The 16,723-nt window shown below is 47.3% G+C and overlaps 1 protein-coding gene across 1 annotated transcript; it reads left to right on the top strand.

The window, feature by feature from the left end:
• The first annotated feature begins 2,537 nt into the window (after window positions 1–2,537).
• Window positions 2,538–3,794, top strand: LOC145806310 (uncharacterized). The gene has a single exon (XM_082902913.1). The coding sequence runs from the start codon at window positions 2,538–2,540 to the stop codon at window positions 3,792–3,794; it is 1,257 nt and encodes a 418-aa protein (XP_082759039.1).
• Window positions 3,795–16,723: the final 12,929 nt, after the last annotated feature.

Consider the following 16,723-nt stretch of genomic DNA (forward strand, 5'->3'; position numbering starts at 1 on the left):
CAAGCGGGGTCTCTCAGTCGGACATAGGCTGCGAGATTCGCTCACAATGCACCAACCCACAACCATGGAGTCCTTGATACAGCGGATCAATGAGCACATTCATGTGGAGGATGATGCCGCCTCCGCGACCGAGAAAGTTAATCCGGTAGTGACGGACAGAAGGGTGGCGGAGAAGGTTCACTCGGTCGGGCAGGAGGACAACCGCCCAAACGACCGGTCAAAAGATCAACATCGTGGCCCAAACAGCGATGATAGAAACAAAGGTCGCAGAAACGACCGAGCTGACGCTCCACGTGATACAGAAGAGGATGCCAAGAGAAAATTGAAGGCGCGGACTAGAATCACCACGGTTTTTAAAATCCCTATCTACCGCATCTTGAGTGAGATCTGAGGCGAGCCTTTTGTCCGCTGGCCGGCCAAGTTGGGGAATGCACAGAGAGGCTTCAATTCAAGATATCGCTGCACCTTCCATGAGGAACGGGGACACCGAACGGAGGATTGCTTGTCGCTCAAACAACATTTAGAGGAGCTAGTGGCCACGAGACATCTTGACCGATACATAGATGGGGGTATGAAAGCCGCGCTATTGGGGCAAACCGAGCCAAACGGCCTAGCCGCCCTAGAGGCAGCACCCCAAGGTGTAATCAACGTCATCCATGGCATCATTGAACCGGCAAGGGTCTGCGAGCTCAGAGGGATGATTAAGAAAGCCGAGCACATGAGGGAAGTGCTCTCCGTTCAGCCTGCTGTGAAGAAAGGGAAGACCGAGGAGAAGGACATCTTTACCTTTTCGAGCAGGGACTTGGAGCGGATCCAGATGCCCCACAATGATGCCCTAGTGGTAACCCTTCACGTCAAAGACTTTGACATCAAGAGGATCTCGATCGACCAGGGGAGTTCTGTCGAAATTATGTATTATGACGCGTTCAAACAAATGAAGTTGGAGGACAAGGACTTGGCCCCTACGACGTCCCCTTTGGTTGGCTTCAACTTTCAGCCAGAATAGCAGGTAGGGAAGATCATATTGCCGGTCAAAGCGAGTTCAGTCACAAAGCTAGTAGAGTTCTGGGTGCTCAAAGTTCCATCCACCTACAACTTAATTTTGGGCAGGGGTTGGTTGCATGCCATGCAAGCAGTAGCGTCGATTTACCATTAGGTTTTGCGCTTCCCGGCGCCAAGCGAACAAATAGAGGAAGTTTGGGGAGACCAGGTGATGGCAAAACAATACTTCGTTGTGGTAAATGGTAGTCGAGTAGCCAAAGGGTTTGTCCAAATGATTGAGGGACCGGAAGGGAAGGAAGTCCTGGAAGACGTAGGAAGGAAGGCCGAGGAAAAATCGGTCGAGGATTTGGTAGAAGTGCGCATCGACAAGAACGACCCAACTAAGTTCTTCCTCTTGGGATCATCTTTGTCTAACGCCAAGCGGTTGGATTATGTCAACTTCTTGGTTTCCAATTTGGAGGCTTTTGCGTAGACACCTTACGACATGCCTGGCGTCGACCCCAGCTTTATTTGCCACCAGTTGAATGTCTTCCCTAATGCGCGGCCGGTCATTCAGAGGACTCGCCGCTCGGCTCTGCACCATGCCAAGGTAGTGGCAGAAGAGGTCAAAATTTGTTAGAAACAGGGGCAATAGAAGAAGTGCAATACCCTCGATGGATATCCAACATGGTAGTTGTTCCGAAAAAGAATGGCAAATGGCGAGTTTGCGTTGACTACAAGACAGTCAACCGTGCATGCCCAAAGGATAGCTTCCCCCTCCCTCGAATTGACCAGCTGGTGGACTTGACGCTAGCCATCAGAGGTTTAGCTTCCTGGATGCGTATTGCGGCTACCACCAGATAGCCATGTATGAACCGAACCGAGAGATCACATCGTTCACTACCCCTAGAGGCCTGTATTGTTATAAAGTCATGCCGTTCAGACTAAAGAACGACGGGGCAACTTTTCAAAGGATGGTAACAAAGATGTTCGCTCCCCTTTAAGGAGAAGTCTTAACACCTCGCCGACCTAGCAGAGATGTTTGTTATACTTAAACACCACAAGCTTCGTTTGAATGCCTCCAAGTACGCTTTCGGAGTCGGCACCGGGAAGTTCTTGGGCTTTTTGGTCACAAACCGAGGAATTGAAGCCGACCCGTCCCAAATCAAGGCTGTACAGGAGCTGGAGCGCCCAAACTCCACAAAGGACGTGCAACATCTTGCCGGGATGGCAGCCGCGCTGAACAGATTTATCAGTCGGTCTTCAGATCGTTGTAGGCCCTTCTTTAAAACTTTGAAGGCCAAGTTTTTCTGGGATGACGAATATGACCGTGCACTGGCGGATCTAAAAGTGTACCTTTCCTCAGCCCTAATCTTGGTCACGCCAAAATCGGGTGAAGAATTGTATCTCTACTTGGCGGTTTCTCAACATGCGGTGAGCTTCGTCCTAGTCCGTGCTGAAGGCACCAGCACCTGCCCATCTTCTATGTAAGCAAGGCTCTGCTCCCGGCTGAGACGAGATATCTTCCGCTGGAAAAATTAGCGCTGGCCCTGATGATGGCTTCGAGAAAGCTGGCGCACTATTTTCATGCCCATGCAATAGTTGTGCTAACCGAGTTTCCACTCAAGGTGCTCTTTGAAAAGGCAGACTTTACTGGGAGAATCTTGAAATGGGCCGTGGAATTGGGGCAGTACGACATCAAGTTCCGACCGCGCACCACAATCAAGGCTCAAGCCTTTACAGACTTTGTGGTGGAATTTGCCCTTGGAATGCATCCGGTTTGCCCGGTTGATTTGGCTAGAGCGGATTTGGCACAGCCTGTGGTTCAAGCAATGGCGACAAATGTTGGCTCGCGAGTAGAAGAAAAGCAAATGACAGCCGAACTTGAGAACCCGGATAACTCATCGAGGTGTGAACCCAACCAAGGCAAGGAAAGAGACCAGAATGAGCCGACCAGAGCCTTGGAGTTGAGAAGCTCACAAAATCCCTCTGATTATTGGAAGTTGTTCATTGGCGAGATGTGGAAGCTCTTCGTCGACGGGGCATCCAACAGGCATGGCGCCAGACTGGGTATCGTGTTGACTTCCCCGGATGGGCTGCTCATCGAACAAGAAATTACGCTCGGTTTCCCTGCGTCCAACAATGAGGCGGAGTATGAAGCCCTCCTCGCCGGACTGAGGAGTGCATTGAGGATGAAAGCGTCGGCTCTCATGGTGTTCAGCGACTCCAAACTGGTGGTCAATCAGGTCTCTGGGGAGTATGAAGCTAGGGATGAAAGAATGGCCAAGTATCAGGCGCTGGTGCGCGCAGAGATCAAGAAGTTCACCGCCATACGAGTGGAGCAAATCAACCGTATAGAAAACAACGCAACAGATGAACTGGCCGGCCTTGCATCTACACAATCAGCCTTCCCTAATCCCCTGATGATAGAATTCTTGCCTCGGCCAAGCATTGAGGAGCCAGAAGTGCCCAAGGTACTCTGCACCGACTTGGGACCTTCCTGGATGGACCCCATCATCACCTTCCTGAAAGATAGAGTTCTATTCGAAGAAAAGAAGGCAGCCAACAAAATCTGGGCTAAGTCAGAGCGGTTTTGGCTCTTGTCGTCCAGAGCCTTGTACAAGAAGTCTTTTACCGGACCGCTACTAAAGTGTGTCCATCCCGCCAAAATGGAAGCTTTCCTCTATGAGATTCATGAGGGCATCTGCGGGAGCCACACTGGGGGGCAGATCTTTGGCTTACCGAGCAATTTCCCAAGGTTACTGGTGGCCATGCATGCAGGCAGACGCGCAGAAATACGTTCGCCAGTGTGAAAAGTGTCAGAAATTCGCTCACCAAATCCACCAGCCAGCCAGAGAGTTGCTCCTCCTTACAAGTCCTTGGCCGTTCGCGCTTTGGGGATTAGATATTATGGGGCCACTCCCAGCTGCACCGGGCAACCGCAAGTTCTTCATCGCCGCTACCGACTACTTTACCAAGTGGGTTGAGGCCGAGCCGTTGGCAACCATAAAGGAAAAAGATATGAAGAAGTTTGTTTGGCAAAATGTTATCACTCACTTCGGAATACCAAAGGCCCTCATCTCAGATAATGGTACTCAGTTCGATGGGAAACTCTTTCGCGAATTTTGCAAAGAGCTGAAAATTGAGTTCTACAATTCAACACCGGCCTATCCTCAGTCAAATGGGCAAGCGGAGGCCTCCAACAAGACCATCCTAGACGGGTTGAAGAAGCGTCTTGAAAAAGCCAAAGGGAAGTGGGTTGAAGAACTCCCTAATGTGCTCTGGGCATACTGCACTACGCCAAGGCGATCGACTGGAGAGACACCATTTGCCTTGGCCTATGGCATGGAAGCCGTTATCCCGCTGGGAATTAGTATGCCAACTATCCGGTTTGAGAGTTTTCAACCAGATTTGAACAATGAAGCAGTCGCATTGGAGCTTGACCTAGCCGAGGAAAGAAGAGAACAGGCTCTGATCCACATAGCGGCCTATCAGCAGGAACTCTCCAAGAAATACAACAAGGCTGTGCACCCTAGGCTGTTCAAAATCGGGGACTGGGTCTTGAGAAAGGTGATGAGCAACACGGTGGTCCCTGGCGAAGGAAAACTTGGTGCAAATTGGGAAGGACCATACAAGGTGACTGGCCTGGCAGGCAAAAGGGCATACCATCTGGAAGATTTAGATGGTAAAGCTATCCCCAGACCGTGGAATGCAGCTAACCTTAAGATCTTTTACTTTTGAAATATAATCGCTTTTGTTGCTTAGCTGTCTAGACCTTTAGCCTTCTGGCATTCGATATAAGGATAGCATTGTAGACACCCCATTTTTGACTAACCTTAAGACTCAGATGTCACCAACTGAGCGCTCGATGATGTTGCATATTGTGCTCGTTCTGAGGTTGCAAAGTCTCGGCTGAGAGCCTTGCCTCCGGGCTTCGGAACCTTTTCGTGCCTTGCCTCGATTTGTGAACCAGGTCCTGTTTTCTCTATTTTCTCTTCCTGAAGGGAGGGAGAGGTCTCGTAGACCATCACTCAGTGGCCGTAGGCTACGTTTCGTGGTCGTAGGCCATTTTTCCCGTTTGGAGACCAGTTTTCGATTTTCGGAGCTGTCGGCCGCGTGCCTCGGTTTGGGACCGCTTAACTACCTCCGTTTGTTCCGGTTTTTGGCACACACCTTGTTTCCTCTCTTTTGAGGGGCACTGTGGCCTGAGAGGTCACCTTCGTGGTGGCGCGCCACCTCCGGTGCCTAACAGCCTGTTTTCGGGGCCCTGGGCCGCGTGTTTTGGCCCCCGAACCCTCGTTTTGCATCGGTTAGGGTTCATTTTTGGTATGGACCCTATTTTCTTTGTTTGGAAGGTGGTACTATAGTGGGAGACCAGAAATTCTTTTGGAGACCATTTTCTCTCTCCTCCAGCCGGTTTTCTTGACAGAAAGTTGGTTTTCCTCACTTTTGGGCCATAATTTCTGGTCCCCCATACCACTATTGTGTTGTATTCATCTGGGAGGCCACCAATATGGGTAGGCCGACCAGCTTTTCTTCCTCACCCTTTTGAACCTTGCTAGAAAGTTGGTTTTTCTCTCTCTTGGGCCACAATTTCTGGTCTCCCACCATACAGCTGTGTTGTACTCATCTGGGAGGCCACTTTTCTGGTATGGCCGACCAGCATTTCACATTGACCCTTTTAAACCCTGGTCGGCCGACCAGGGTAAGTGGTCGGCTGACCACTTGAACTGGTCGGCCTACTTTCTGTTTTTTGGCCTTCTTGGATGCAATATAGCTGTGCCAGCTGTGAAGCATTTGACCCATCCTCCGAGATTTTGACCCTCTTGTTTGTCTTCTTAAGGAAGCTTTGGCCTTTTTTGCTTAACTTCTAGGAGAAGCTTGACCCTTTTGGTTAGCTTCTTTTAGAAGCTTGCACCATTTACTTGAGGCTTGTCCAAGAAGCCTTGGCCCTTTGTCTTCTATAAGAGAGGTTTCCCTCTCCATTTGCAAAGGTTGAACATTTTAGCTAAGGCATACATACACTTCTCCCTCCATAGCTCTCTTCTTCAAGCTCCAAACCCCATTATTCTTGCACCCATTGCACTACACCTCCTAGCACAACACCTCCACCATCCACCCAAGCATCTTGGAGCTGATTTTTAGAGGTTGAAGACTCACTTTCTTGGTCCAGAGCTTGCTACATTGCTATGCTACAAGGGTAAGTCTCTATTTCTCCCATTTTGACATTGTTTTGCTCCATAGTTTAGCTCTATTTGCAAGCATTTTTGGACGTCGACATAAACTGAAAAAAGTTTTATTTTGAGCTTATAAACATGTTTGCTTAAGGTCATTTTTCTGTTGGGGGTTATCTACCCCCTTCCATGCTTCATTTCCTCATGTTTTGAGCTATGCATTTGAGCATTTGCATTGGCCTTGGTTTGGCCTTTTAGCCATTGAAATCCAGTGGATTTCCAGTGGCTAACATGTGTCTTTGAGCTTCAAAATCATAGAGGGGTAACCCTCTCACCCCTTGTTCTCTTTACTAACTTTGTTGGCCTTACTAAGGAGCCCCTATTTGCATGTTTCAAAGCCATGTTCCAGGCCCTATTTGGTGAGTCCTAAGGTCTGCATGAGCTCTGTCCAGAGCCCTTTTGGCCATTTTGAATGTCTATTGTGCATGTGTAGAACAATCCCATTCAAGGTTTTTCAAAGGGGCTTTCACTTGCATGCTTCTTAGCCTTTTTGGTGGGTTTTAGGACCCTTATAACCTTTGTCCAGAGGTAGTTTTTCCATTTTGTGTGTCCATCATACATGTGTAGAATAACCTCTTGCATGGCCTTTCAAAGAAGCACTTCATTCTTGCATGTGTTGGCTGAGTTTCAGTGGTTATTTGAGCATATTTTGGCACGGCATACTTCTGCTTTTGGTTGGTTTGGTGAGCCTCATGTGTTTCATATACGTGTAGTGTAAATCATGGTTCACTAGCTTACTTCGCATGCTTTGTTGACCCTTCATGTTAGCACTTTTTGGCCATGCCTTAAACTGATATTGTGTGTATTTTGGATTGCCCTAGCTCTATTTTTGGGTCTCATGATTGAATGATGTTTGTTTTGCATGCTTGTAGTTCAATACTCATGCTTAACTTTGAGTTTTGAGGTCCATTCCATGCATATACTGAGGTGTGTTCATGTTTTGGACCCATTATACATCATATTTCAGAGCTTGTTTGAATGCTATATTGTCATGTTTTATACTCTTTAAATGCGTTTGAAAGTCGGGCTTGTATGCCTCATTTACCGACCATTGAATGAGCTCCATTTCGCTGCATTCCGAGCCATCATTTTAGGCCATTTCCATCATATGGCCACTGATGTGAGTGTGGCTGAGGTCCACTCACATTGGTTTAAGTCCATCCTGTATTGTGTATGTCATGTTGCAATGTGTTGTACATGTTATGTTTTTGTTGGCACAGTGTATGCCATGTCATTCCTTGCATTGCGTATGCTAGGTTGTTAGTTGCATTGTGTATGCCATCTCATTTCCTTGCATTGCGTATGCTAGGTTGTTAGTCGCATTGTGTATGCCATGTGGTTCATTGCATTGTGTATACTAATAGCATGTTTGCATCTCATCCTTGCATGTTTGCATGATTAGGTCGCATTACATTAGGATCGCATGCTAGTTGCATTTGTGCATGTTATGCCATCCTTATTTGTTGCATTGTGTTTGGAGTAGGGTTTAGTCTAAGCACGGGAAACGAGGGACGTTTCGTACTCCAAGTGACGAATCGTATCTCGATTCTCGGTCGCCGACACTCTTGACTATCCATGATAGAGTCGTTGGCTTTAGTTGCTTATATGTGCATTCATGTCCCAATGAGTCGTGCAATTCGACTCCTCGGCCATCATGCATCGAGATGCGTGATTAGTGGCACGAGGATCGAGGATTACATCCCCTTGAGCTTATGCAAGGACGGAGAGAGAGGTCTTGCACACATATATTGAAAATACCTTGCTTTCTCTCACTCTTGCCTTTGTTGCAGAAAAACCAGAATCCAGGGGCAGAAAGTGGTCGGCCGACCAAGTTTTCTGGCAGGCCGACCACCTTTTTTGGTTTCCACCACAAAGGGTGGTCGGCAGGTGTTTCCTAAGCCAATATCTGGTCGGCAGCCTTCCCAGGGTGGAGTTTCAGCCTCTTGGAGCCTTGTGCAAATTTCTAAAATCAGTTGCAAACAAAGGCGAGACGAGGCATCGCGATGGAATTTCCCGACGAGGCGACTCGAGCATGCATGCATCCATCGTCACCCAAAACAGAGCCGAGGCAGTCACATTCATGTAGTTTACATGCTTACTTAGCTAGTTTGTTAATTAGTTAATGTTGTGTAATAATTAGCTGTAGCTGTTATTTATTCGGACTGTATTATTTATTCGGATCCCTCGAGGGAGGCAATGTTGTAATAAGTGTGCATATGTGTGATGTATGTCTTCCAACCCCACGTCTTTCTCCATTTTATTTATCAGTTTATGATGGTTAGATTAGGGCATGTTTCAATTAGCATCCTTATGCTCGCATGTTTGCATTCATTCATCTGTCTTGCATGCACCGGGCTCGGCGAATCATACTAACTGCATTGTATTCCAATTCCGAATTGAATACGTGTTAGTTGTAGCATCTCATATGTCATTCTTAGGATAGCCGAGCCTATTTCTAGTTGCATTTTGCATGTATTGCATTAGCCATCTTAACATGAACTAGGATCATGCATTGATTACTAACTAGTTTCTGTTTTGGCTCAGAGTACTCGGTAAGTGTTTATGCTTTAGCATCCTTGCATGCGTGTGAGTGACTGCCATGATAGCATGTTTACCATAAGGCTAACTGTTTATGTGATATACCTGCCTGAATGCCTGTGGGTGAAGGTTGGATTATCTGAATTAGAATAATGCATTAACTGTGAGTTTTAAGCCCACTTGAGAGTGGCAAATCATCTTGTTTTCTAAGCCCACCTTAGGGTGGCAAATTCGCATTTTAGCCTACTTACGAGTAGCAAACCGTTTCAAAAGCAAACCTGAGGTGTTTTGTTCCAATTTAGGCGATCCAATCTATACTTGTATGCTGTGTGCATCACGTAGTAAATCTAGGCTAATAAACTGGAATAAGAGCACATAATGTTTTCAAAACTCGATATCATGGTTAGTAGAGGCCGATCTTTGATCGGGCGAGCGAGGGTGCTCACGAAGTGACCTTCCCCAATCGTACCCAAGTTCCCGAGCCGAGGCAACTTTGGTGATAACGGACACATGGCCTTAGGCAAACGAGTCAGGGTTTCCTGAATTCCCCAAAATAAAATATTTAGGTGGCGACTCTGTATCTAGCAAAGCAGTCCATGTTTGGCACTTCTTTCAAAAAAATCTGTTTTCAAAAACGATTTGCCAGATTTGGACTCTTTGATGATTCATCGGTCTTGCATTGCACTCTGCAAGATTAGATACAGGACCGTGACATTTGAGTCCTGAACTGTAGTAAGCCCATATGAACAAAACGGGAGGATTTCTCCCGGGGCGTTTGGGGACGTCTATAAGCACTGCTCTTTGTAATGAAAAATGTCTATACTTTTTGTTTATACTATGTGATTTGCAAGGATATTGGGCCTCTGAGGATGCCAGGGGCAGGGAGACCAACCTGAAAGGGGCCGAGCTGATCTCCTCTCGCCGGTATAGAAACAGACCGCACAAACAGTTGGTGTATTGTCCAGTGAAATCATTGGTGTATTGTCCAATTTGCATAAGGCCCGAGCTGATTTTTGCTCGCCTAATTGGAATGTTGGCATCATGACCAACTTAAATGAAATATTGGTGTTCTGACCAATCCACAGGCCGAGCTGATTTTGCTCAGCCAAATCGAAATGTTGGTGTTTTGTTCAACTGAAAAGAGTCGAGCTGACTTTGCTCGGCCCAACGAAATGTTGGTGTCTTGTCCAACTTACAAGAGCCAAATTGACTTTGCTCGGACAAATGAAATGTTGGCGTCTTACGCAACTCAAACAGGCCGAGCTGATTTTGCTCGGCCACATGGACATATTGGTGTTCTACCAATCGAAGAAGGCCGAGATGATTTTCGCTCGGTGAAAGGGCCATGATGCTTGGCGTTATCAAAATGAAAGGGGCCGAGCCGATTTTGCTCGGCCAAAATGAAATTTTGGCAATACATCCAACCTCCTATAGGGCCGAACTGATTTTCCTCAGTCCCTTCGAAATATTAGTGTTTTATTTCATCTACAAGGTCCGAGCTGATTTTCGCTCGCCCAAATCAGAGCGTTCGCGTTTTGCCCAATTCATGAAGCCAAGCTGATTTTAGCTCGACCAAATGAAATGGTGACGTTCGCTCAAAAAATGAAGGAATTCTAATTTTGGCTTGGCATAGCCGACCTACCAGTTGTGATTCGTGACCATTTGAATGAAAAAATTTTGCACGTCGCAACCGAACAGAAATAGAAGATCAACGAGCAAAAAGTTCAAATTTTCATTGATTAAGGAAATTACATTACAAAGGTGGGGCCTAGCCCAGTTACATTAAAAAAAGAAAGAAAGAAAAATAAAAAGCAACAAGGGCAGGAAACAATGGGTCTTCAGTCAAGATCGATCTCAACGGTTTGCTCGGCAGTCATCGTTGTCTGCTCAGTCAAGCCCTCCTCGGTCTCATCTTCCGCAGCAACAACTTCCTGCTCAGCCTCGCCGTCTTCGGCCGTCTCCGAAGTTTCATGAGGGGTTTGGTTAGCGGGCTGTGCAGCGGCGGCTTCTTCCTCGGCGTCTTTCTTCGCCTCTTCTATGAGCCTTTTTTGAGCAGCGGTGGCATACGCCTGCATGTAGACCGGGATATAGGCAACGGGCGGATGTTAGAACATCTCGGCGTCTTGTCCAAGGCCAACTTTTTCCACGGCAGCTTTCCAGTCGCACTGGAAAAAGATGTCCTTCGTCGCCTAAACTTGCCGTTCATAAGTCTTCTCGCCCTGCGCATACCCCCAATCTTCGGCGTCGTCAACTGCCTTATCCTTCTCCTCCTTATGGGCATCGCGAAGTTTGCGCAACTCGGCGAGGTACTGAGCCTTCGTCGACTTCACGGCCTGCTATTTATCCTCTTCAACCCGGCCTAACTTCTGGCTTAGCGTATCGCGCTCGGCCTCGGTTGCCTCTTGCACGGCCTTCAACTGGGCTATTTCGGCCGTTTTGGCCTTGTTTTCAGCAATGGCATCCCGCAGGCTCTGCCGCACTACGATCATTCGATCGTGTGCTAAATAGTTCTTTTGCGCGGCCTGAAAACAAATGAAAGATTGTAAGAATTCAGAAAACCGAGCAAAAATCGATCAATAACTTGAAGAAAAAAGAGTGGAGAACTTACCAAAATGATCGATTTTGCCGCCGAGCGATGCACCTTCAAGTCGGACAGCTCGTCGTGCTTCTTCATGTCGACGGGAAGGATCAGCCCCTTGGTCATGTTGAAACCGAGGGAGTAATCCTTGTCCGCGTACACTGAATCGGCCTCAGAGACAGCTCGGCCTTTGTACTTGAGTCCGGATCCTGTCCAACCAAAGCATCCCTCCGGTCCTCCGGTCAAGGGCCACGATTTGGCCATGTGGCTCAATGAAGATCTACGGCTTAGATAAAAAAAAAAAAATTGAATTTCGTTTTTCTTTTTTCTTTTCTTCTTCTTCTTCTTCTCTCTCTCTCTCACTGATAACTCTCTCTCTCTCCTCATTACAATCATCGACCCAAATCATCGACCCAAAAAAAAGAACAGAGGATGCATCTAGGTTTCTAACTTTTTTTCTTGTTTTGGGCTTCAAGAAGAAGAACACTTCTTCAGCATGTTCAGCTTCCATGGCTCTTCTTTTCCCCTTTCTCTTATTCAATTTCTGATGCTGTGTTTTTTGTTTTGTTTTGTTTTTTTTTTGTTCAGATTTGAAATCTAATTTTTTTTACAGATTTACTCACAGATTTGTATTGAAAATATCAAGTTAAAAAAAACGGAACTGAAATGTTGAGGGAAATAATCAATTAAGTGTTTTGAGGGAGAGAGAGAGTTATCAGTGAGAAGAAGAAGAAGTTTTTGGTTCAGTTTGGCTTTATCACAGTGAGAAGAAGAAGAAAAAACAAATTACCCAGTTGAAATCTATGCCCAAACTAACAAAAACAACAACAACCCACAAGCCAAAAACACTTTATATCAATACCTAGTTGAAATCAATGTCCAAAACAACTATAGGAACAATATTTTTTCCCCACAAATTCAAATCTGAAACTGTACAACTTACGAACAAAAAAGTCAAAAATACATCTTCATTTTCAGTACCTTGTGGTTCATAGCTCTGTTTTTCAGATCTCACGAGCTCTGAATCTAAGTTAACAGCTACTAAAAATGAAAAAGAAAAGAAAAAAGAAAAACGAAATTCTTTTTTTTTTTTTTATCTAAGCCGTAGATCTTCATTAAGCCACGTGGCCAAATCGTGGCCCTTGACAGGAGGACCGGAGGGATGCTTTGGCTGGAGAGGATTCGGACTCTTTGTACTTGATCTCGGGCGCCCAGACCGGGGGGGCAGTTGGGGTTTTGGATGGCCCGCTGAGTAGTTGTTCGGTCTGGTCACCCAATTCGGTGGATGCGTTCTCGGTTGAATCTTCGTCAACTAGATGCTGCCTGGTTTGGTCTTTTCTCGGTCGCTTCTTCGACCGGCCTGTTGGTTATTCGCTTGCAAAAGCCAGCACAGCCCCCTTCTTTTGCCCAGTTGGAGTGGAGGAAGTCTCCCCAGATACCTCTGGTGGCTGGGAGTCGCTCGGTTCTCCGGTGATCATTGATTTGATTGCTCAGATTTTTGCCATTTCTTGTTCGGCGGTGAGGGGAACAAGTCTGATTAGTGGAAGATTTGGATATGGTTCTGGGGAGGGCGCACGAAGAAAGTCAGTCACCCTGCTCTTGAGTGGTGCCGTGTAGTGGTAGGTCAGTTCGAAGCCGAGGAGTTTTGGAGACTCCCTTTCCTCGGCCGGATGACGAAGCAAAACTCTGATGGCCTCTTGATTAGCTCGAGAGTAGTCGTCGGCCAAGAGCTTGTAATCTGTAAAAAAGAGGACAAGTGTTAGACCGGCAAGAAGAAAATCAATGCAAAAAGAAAGTAGTGCAGTTTGCCGAGCTACTCACTAGCACTGCCAAAATCTTTCCTAATGTACCAGCCCGGTATGGGCGCCTCGGTGTCCTCATAATGACTGGACACCCACAAGAAGTCATCATCGTTTGTCTCTTTATCTGGGTTACCCTCTATGAATTTTTCTCGGCCCTTCTTGACCTTCAAGTACCAGCAAAACCCACCCTTATTTTTGCTAAGGTTGTATTGATATAATATCTCGGCGAGACCGAGATTGAGACCAAGCCTTCGATTTAGCTCGGCCACGCCGTTTATTATCTTGTACGTGTTGTTTAAGACTTGGGTCGGACAAAGCCTTGTCTGCCTTAAAAATTCACAGATCAAGGGTTAGACCGGGAAGCGAAGCCCTCCTTCTGCGATGGATACGACCGTGAAGGGGCACCGATCTAGGTCACCCCATGGGGTATCTCCCTTCTTGGCCAGCTCTAAATGGACATCGTCTGGAATGTTGTACTCTCTACGAAACTTGGCTAGTGCACCGGGCGAGCTCACCATGAACCAGTACTTCCCCATCTATCTCAGTTTTACTTATTTAGTGGTTTAATTTGTATCTCGGTGGAAAATTCTGGTGTATTTGCTCGGACTTTGAGCTCCACCAGTGGTAATGCTGAAGGGGCCTGGTCGGTCCTAGTTTGTTTTGCATTGTTAAAAAATAAGCCCAAGGGTTAGCACGGCAAAAGTTGCACGGCTCCTATCGAAACTCCTAGCTCGATCAAAATCCCCCGTTATATGTGGCCGGTCTAGCCCCTATCTCGGCTCGACTATTTGGCCGATTTGGCCTTCCAAGTTCGGTTTTGACTCCCTTTATCCAGCACAGTCGCGACCTCAACGAGAAGCCACAAACTAATTTTTGCTCGGCTGAAGTTTTATTTATGGATCTAAGTTGCCTATTTAGCTCGGTCCTACCCAAATTCAAGCTGTTCATCCTAAATTCAAAGTTTGTACGTTTTACTCGAAGAAACAAGGGGCATGGGAGCCCCATCCGCTTTTCCAATTCCAGTTTCAGGTCTTCCTAGGGTGTGCAACTATTGCCCTAAACAAAGTGCATGAAGAACACGAAGAACACAGGCTTGAAAATGTGAAGAACACGAAGAACAAGGGTGAAGGAGCTTACCGACGATGGATGCCAAGAGGGGATCAGTCGATCACGAGCTCGATTGGAGTTTCTGAGGGAGCAAAAACGGATGTAAAGGAGGCAAAGGGGCAATAACGGCAGCAATGACAGAAGTTGGGAGGTCTTGAGAGCTAGGGTTTTGGGGCTCGTGGTTGGAGATGAACAGTGGGGGGTGTTTAACCCCTCGTTTGTGTATAAAAGTGGTGGGAAAGCCAATGGGCAACAGTCGTTTAAATTTCGCGCGTGAAAAGATAGATGTAGGGCTGCACGTCACCAATGGCGTGAGGCCACGTGGCACTGCGAGGACGGCTCTATCAGTACAACTGTACGATCCTTGACAAGACTACTGAAGCAATGACCGACCATATGGGATAGCTCGGTAACTGCTTTGAAGCCAATCACGCTCGGCTTGGTACTAGGGCAACTCAAGGACTGTTAGCTCGGTCATGGTGGTAACCCCAATCACGATTAGCTCAGATGGGATTAAGGGGCAATTGAGAGGGAGATTTGCTCCGGACTGGTACAACCAACCTACGGTAACGCCAATTGGGGCGGATCTCGCGGGAGCAGACCGGTTTTCTCAATTGGTGCGTTTCTCTGACCTGATCTACACGGCCGGGGTAGTTTGACCAACCAGGCGTGGTCCAGGGCCTCATCGGGCCGTGCCATGGCTGAACATTCGGCTGGGCACGCAGTGGCATGACGTAACTGAGCTAAGGATAGCCCGGACTAGACTGAGGACGGGGCGAGGGCCGGCACGCCTCCGACCAGTTAGCTGAGATGGCCCAACTTCATATAACCTAGAATGAATGTAGAACGGGGGGAAGGCCGGCATGCCTCGCGGCCGGTCAGCCAAGATAGACTGGTCCCACGCAGCTCGGCCATGAGCATCATACTTTTGCTTCTTTCCAAGGGATAGGTCGGCGAGACACAGCTCAGTTGTGTTGCTTGTATTGGCGATTCTCCACGAGGGGTAGGTCGGTCGTGGTACTCCGGTGAAGTGTGCCACCTGGGCCAATGGCGTGAGGGAGAAGAAATTTGCTCTAGGCACGCGTCAATACCGTTTGACAGTTCTGCATGTACTGGTTGGGGGATTTGGCCTTTACACGTGTAAGGTGGTGAGAGGCAAACACTGCCACTTGTCTAGGGAAGGACAGCAGAGGTAGTGCGCGCATAATCCTGAGGCTGCATGGCCAGCCTAGAAAAAGGAATGGAAGATGAACGTTAGAGGTATGCAACTTTGGCGATTCTCTCTTTCTAACAGTATTCTTCTTCCTCAAGTGTTCTGACTTGATCGTCGGAGGGTCTATCCGGCGACCCACCGTCGGGCAGCTCACCGTTTCTTTGTTGCCAGGTTAGACACCGTCACGTGAAGCTTGAGTCCAAGGAGTACGGAAAGCAAAGGATATTTCACCCCCGTACAGTTATAAAACAAACATGTCTTACAAAGGAAAACCATAATAAAAATCAAAATAGAAAGGGATTGCAAGTAATATGAAGTCAAAATCAACAAGTTAAGAATGATGAATCCTTGGTAATCAAAATAGAAAAGGATTGCAAGTATAATATCACTACATTTATTAAATTTGTTTAGTCTGAAAGATACTCACGTACAGAAGTTTTTTTTTAAAAAAAAGAGACTCATTCAAATAAACTTAAATTAAACAAATTTGATGGACGAGTTATTAATCTTGCAAGTAACTTGAAGTCAAAATCTATAACAGATGATGAAACCTTTAGGGTGTGTTTGGTAACGTTTACGTTTTCAGTTTATATTTACAAAAATTTTATAAACTGGTTTTTGTTTATTTTTAGAAAAACATAAACTACAAACGTGTTTGGTAATTAACAAAATGTTTAAAAAATTTTAAAAATATAAAAAAGAATGAGAAATGGCAAGTGGCGGCGGAAAACGGTGGTGGAAAGTGGTGACGGTAGGTGGTGGGTAGCTGGTGGTGGTGGGTGGTGGCGGGTGGTGGTGGTGGGTGGGTGGGTGGGTGACGGTAGCAGGTGGTGGGTGGTAGCAGTGGGTGGCGAGTGGTGGTGGCAGGTGGGTGGCGGATGGCTGGTGGTGGCGGGTAGTAGCGGGTGGGTGGGTGACGGTGGCAGATAGTGAGTGGTAGCGAGTGAGTGGTGGGTGGTGGTGGTGGCAGGTGAGTGGCAGATGGCAGGTGGTGGTGGGTGGTGGGTGGTGATAGTGGGTGGGTGGCGGTGGTGGGTGGTGGGTAGTAGCGAGTGGGTGGTGGTGGTGGCGGTGGTGGTGGTGGGTGGGTGACAGTGGCGGGTGGTAAGTGGTAGCGAGTGGGTGGTGGTAGTGGCGGTGGCGGTGGCAGTGGCGGTGGTGGTGGTAGGTGGTAGGTGGGTGGTGAGTGGGTGATGGTGGTGGTGGATGGTGGGTGGCGAGTGGTGGTGGCGGGTGGGTGACAGGTGGCTGGTGGTAGTGGGTGGTTGGT

Source organism: Camellia sinensis, chromosome 13, assembly GCF_055761805.1.
Source record: "Camellia sinensis isolate YWXY chromosome 13, ASM5576180v1, whole genome shotgun sequence".
In the NCBI taxonomy this organism is placed as follows: domain Eukaryota; kingdom Viridiplantae; phylum Streptophyta; class Magnoliopsida; order Ericales; family Theaceae; genus Camellia; species Camellia sinensis.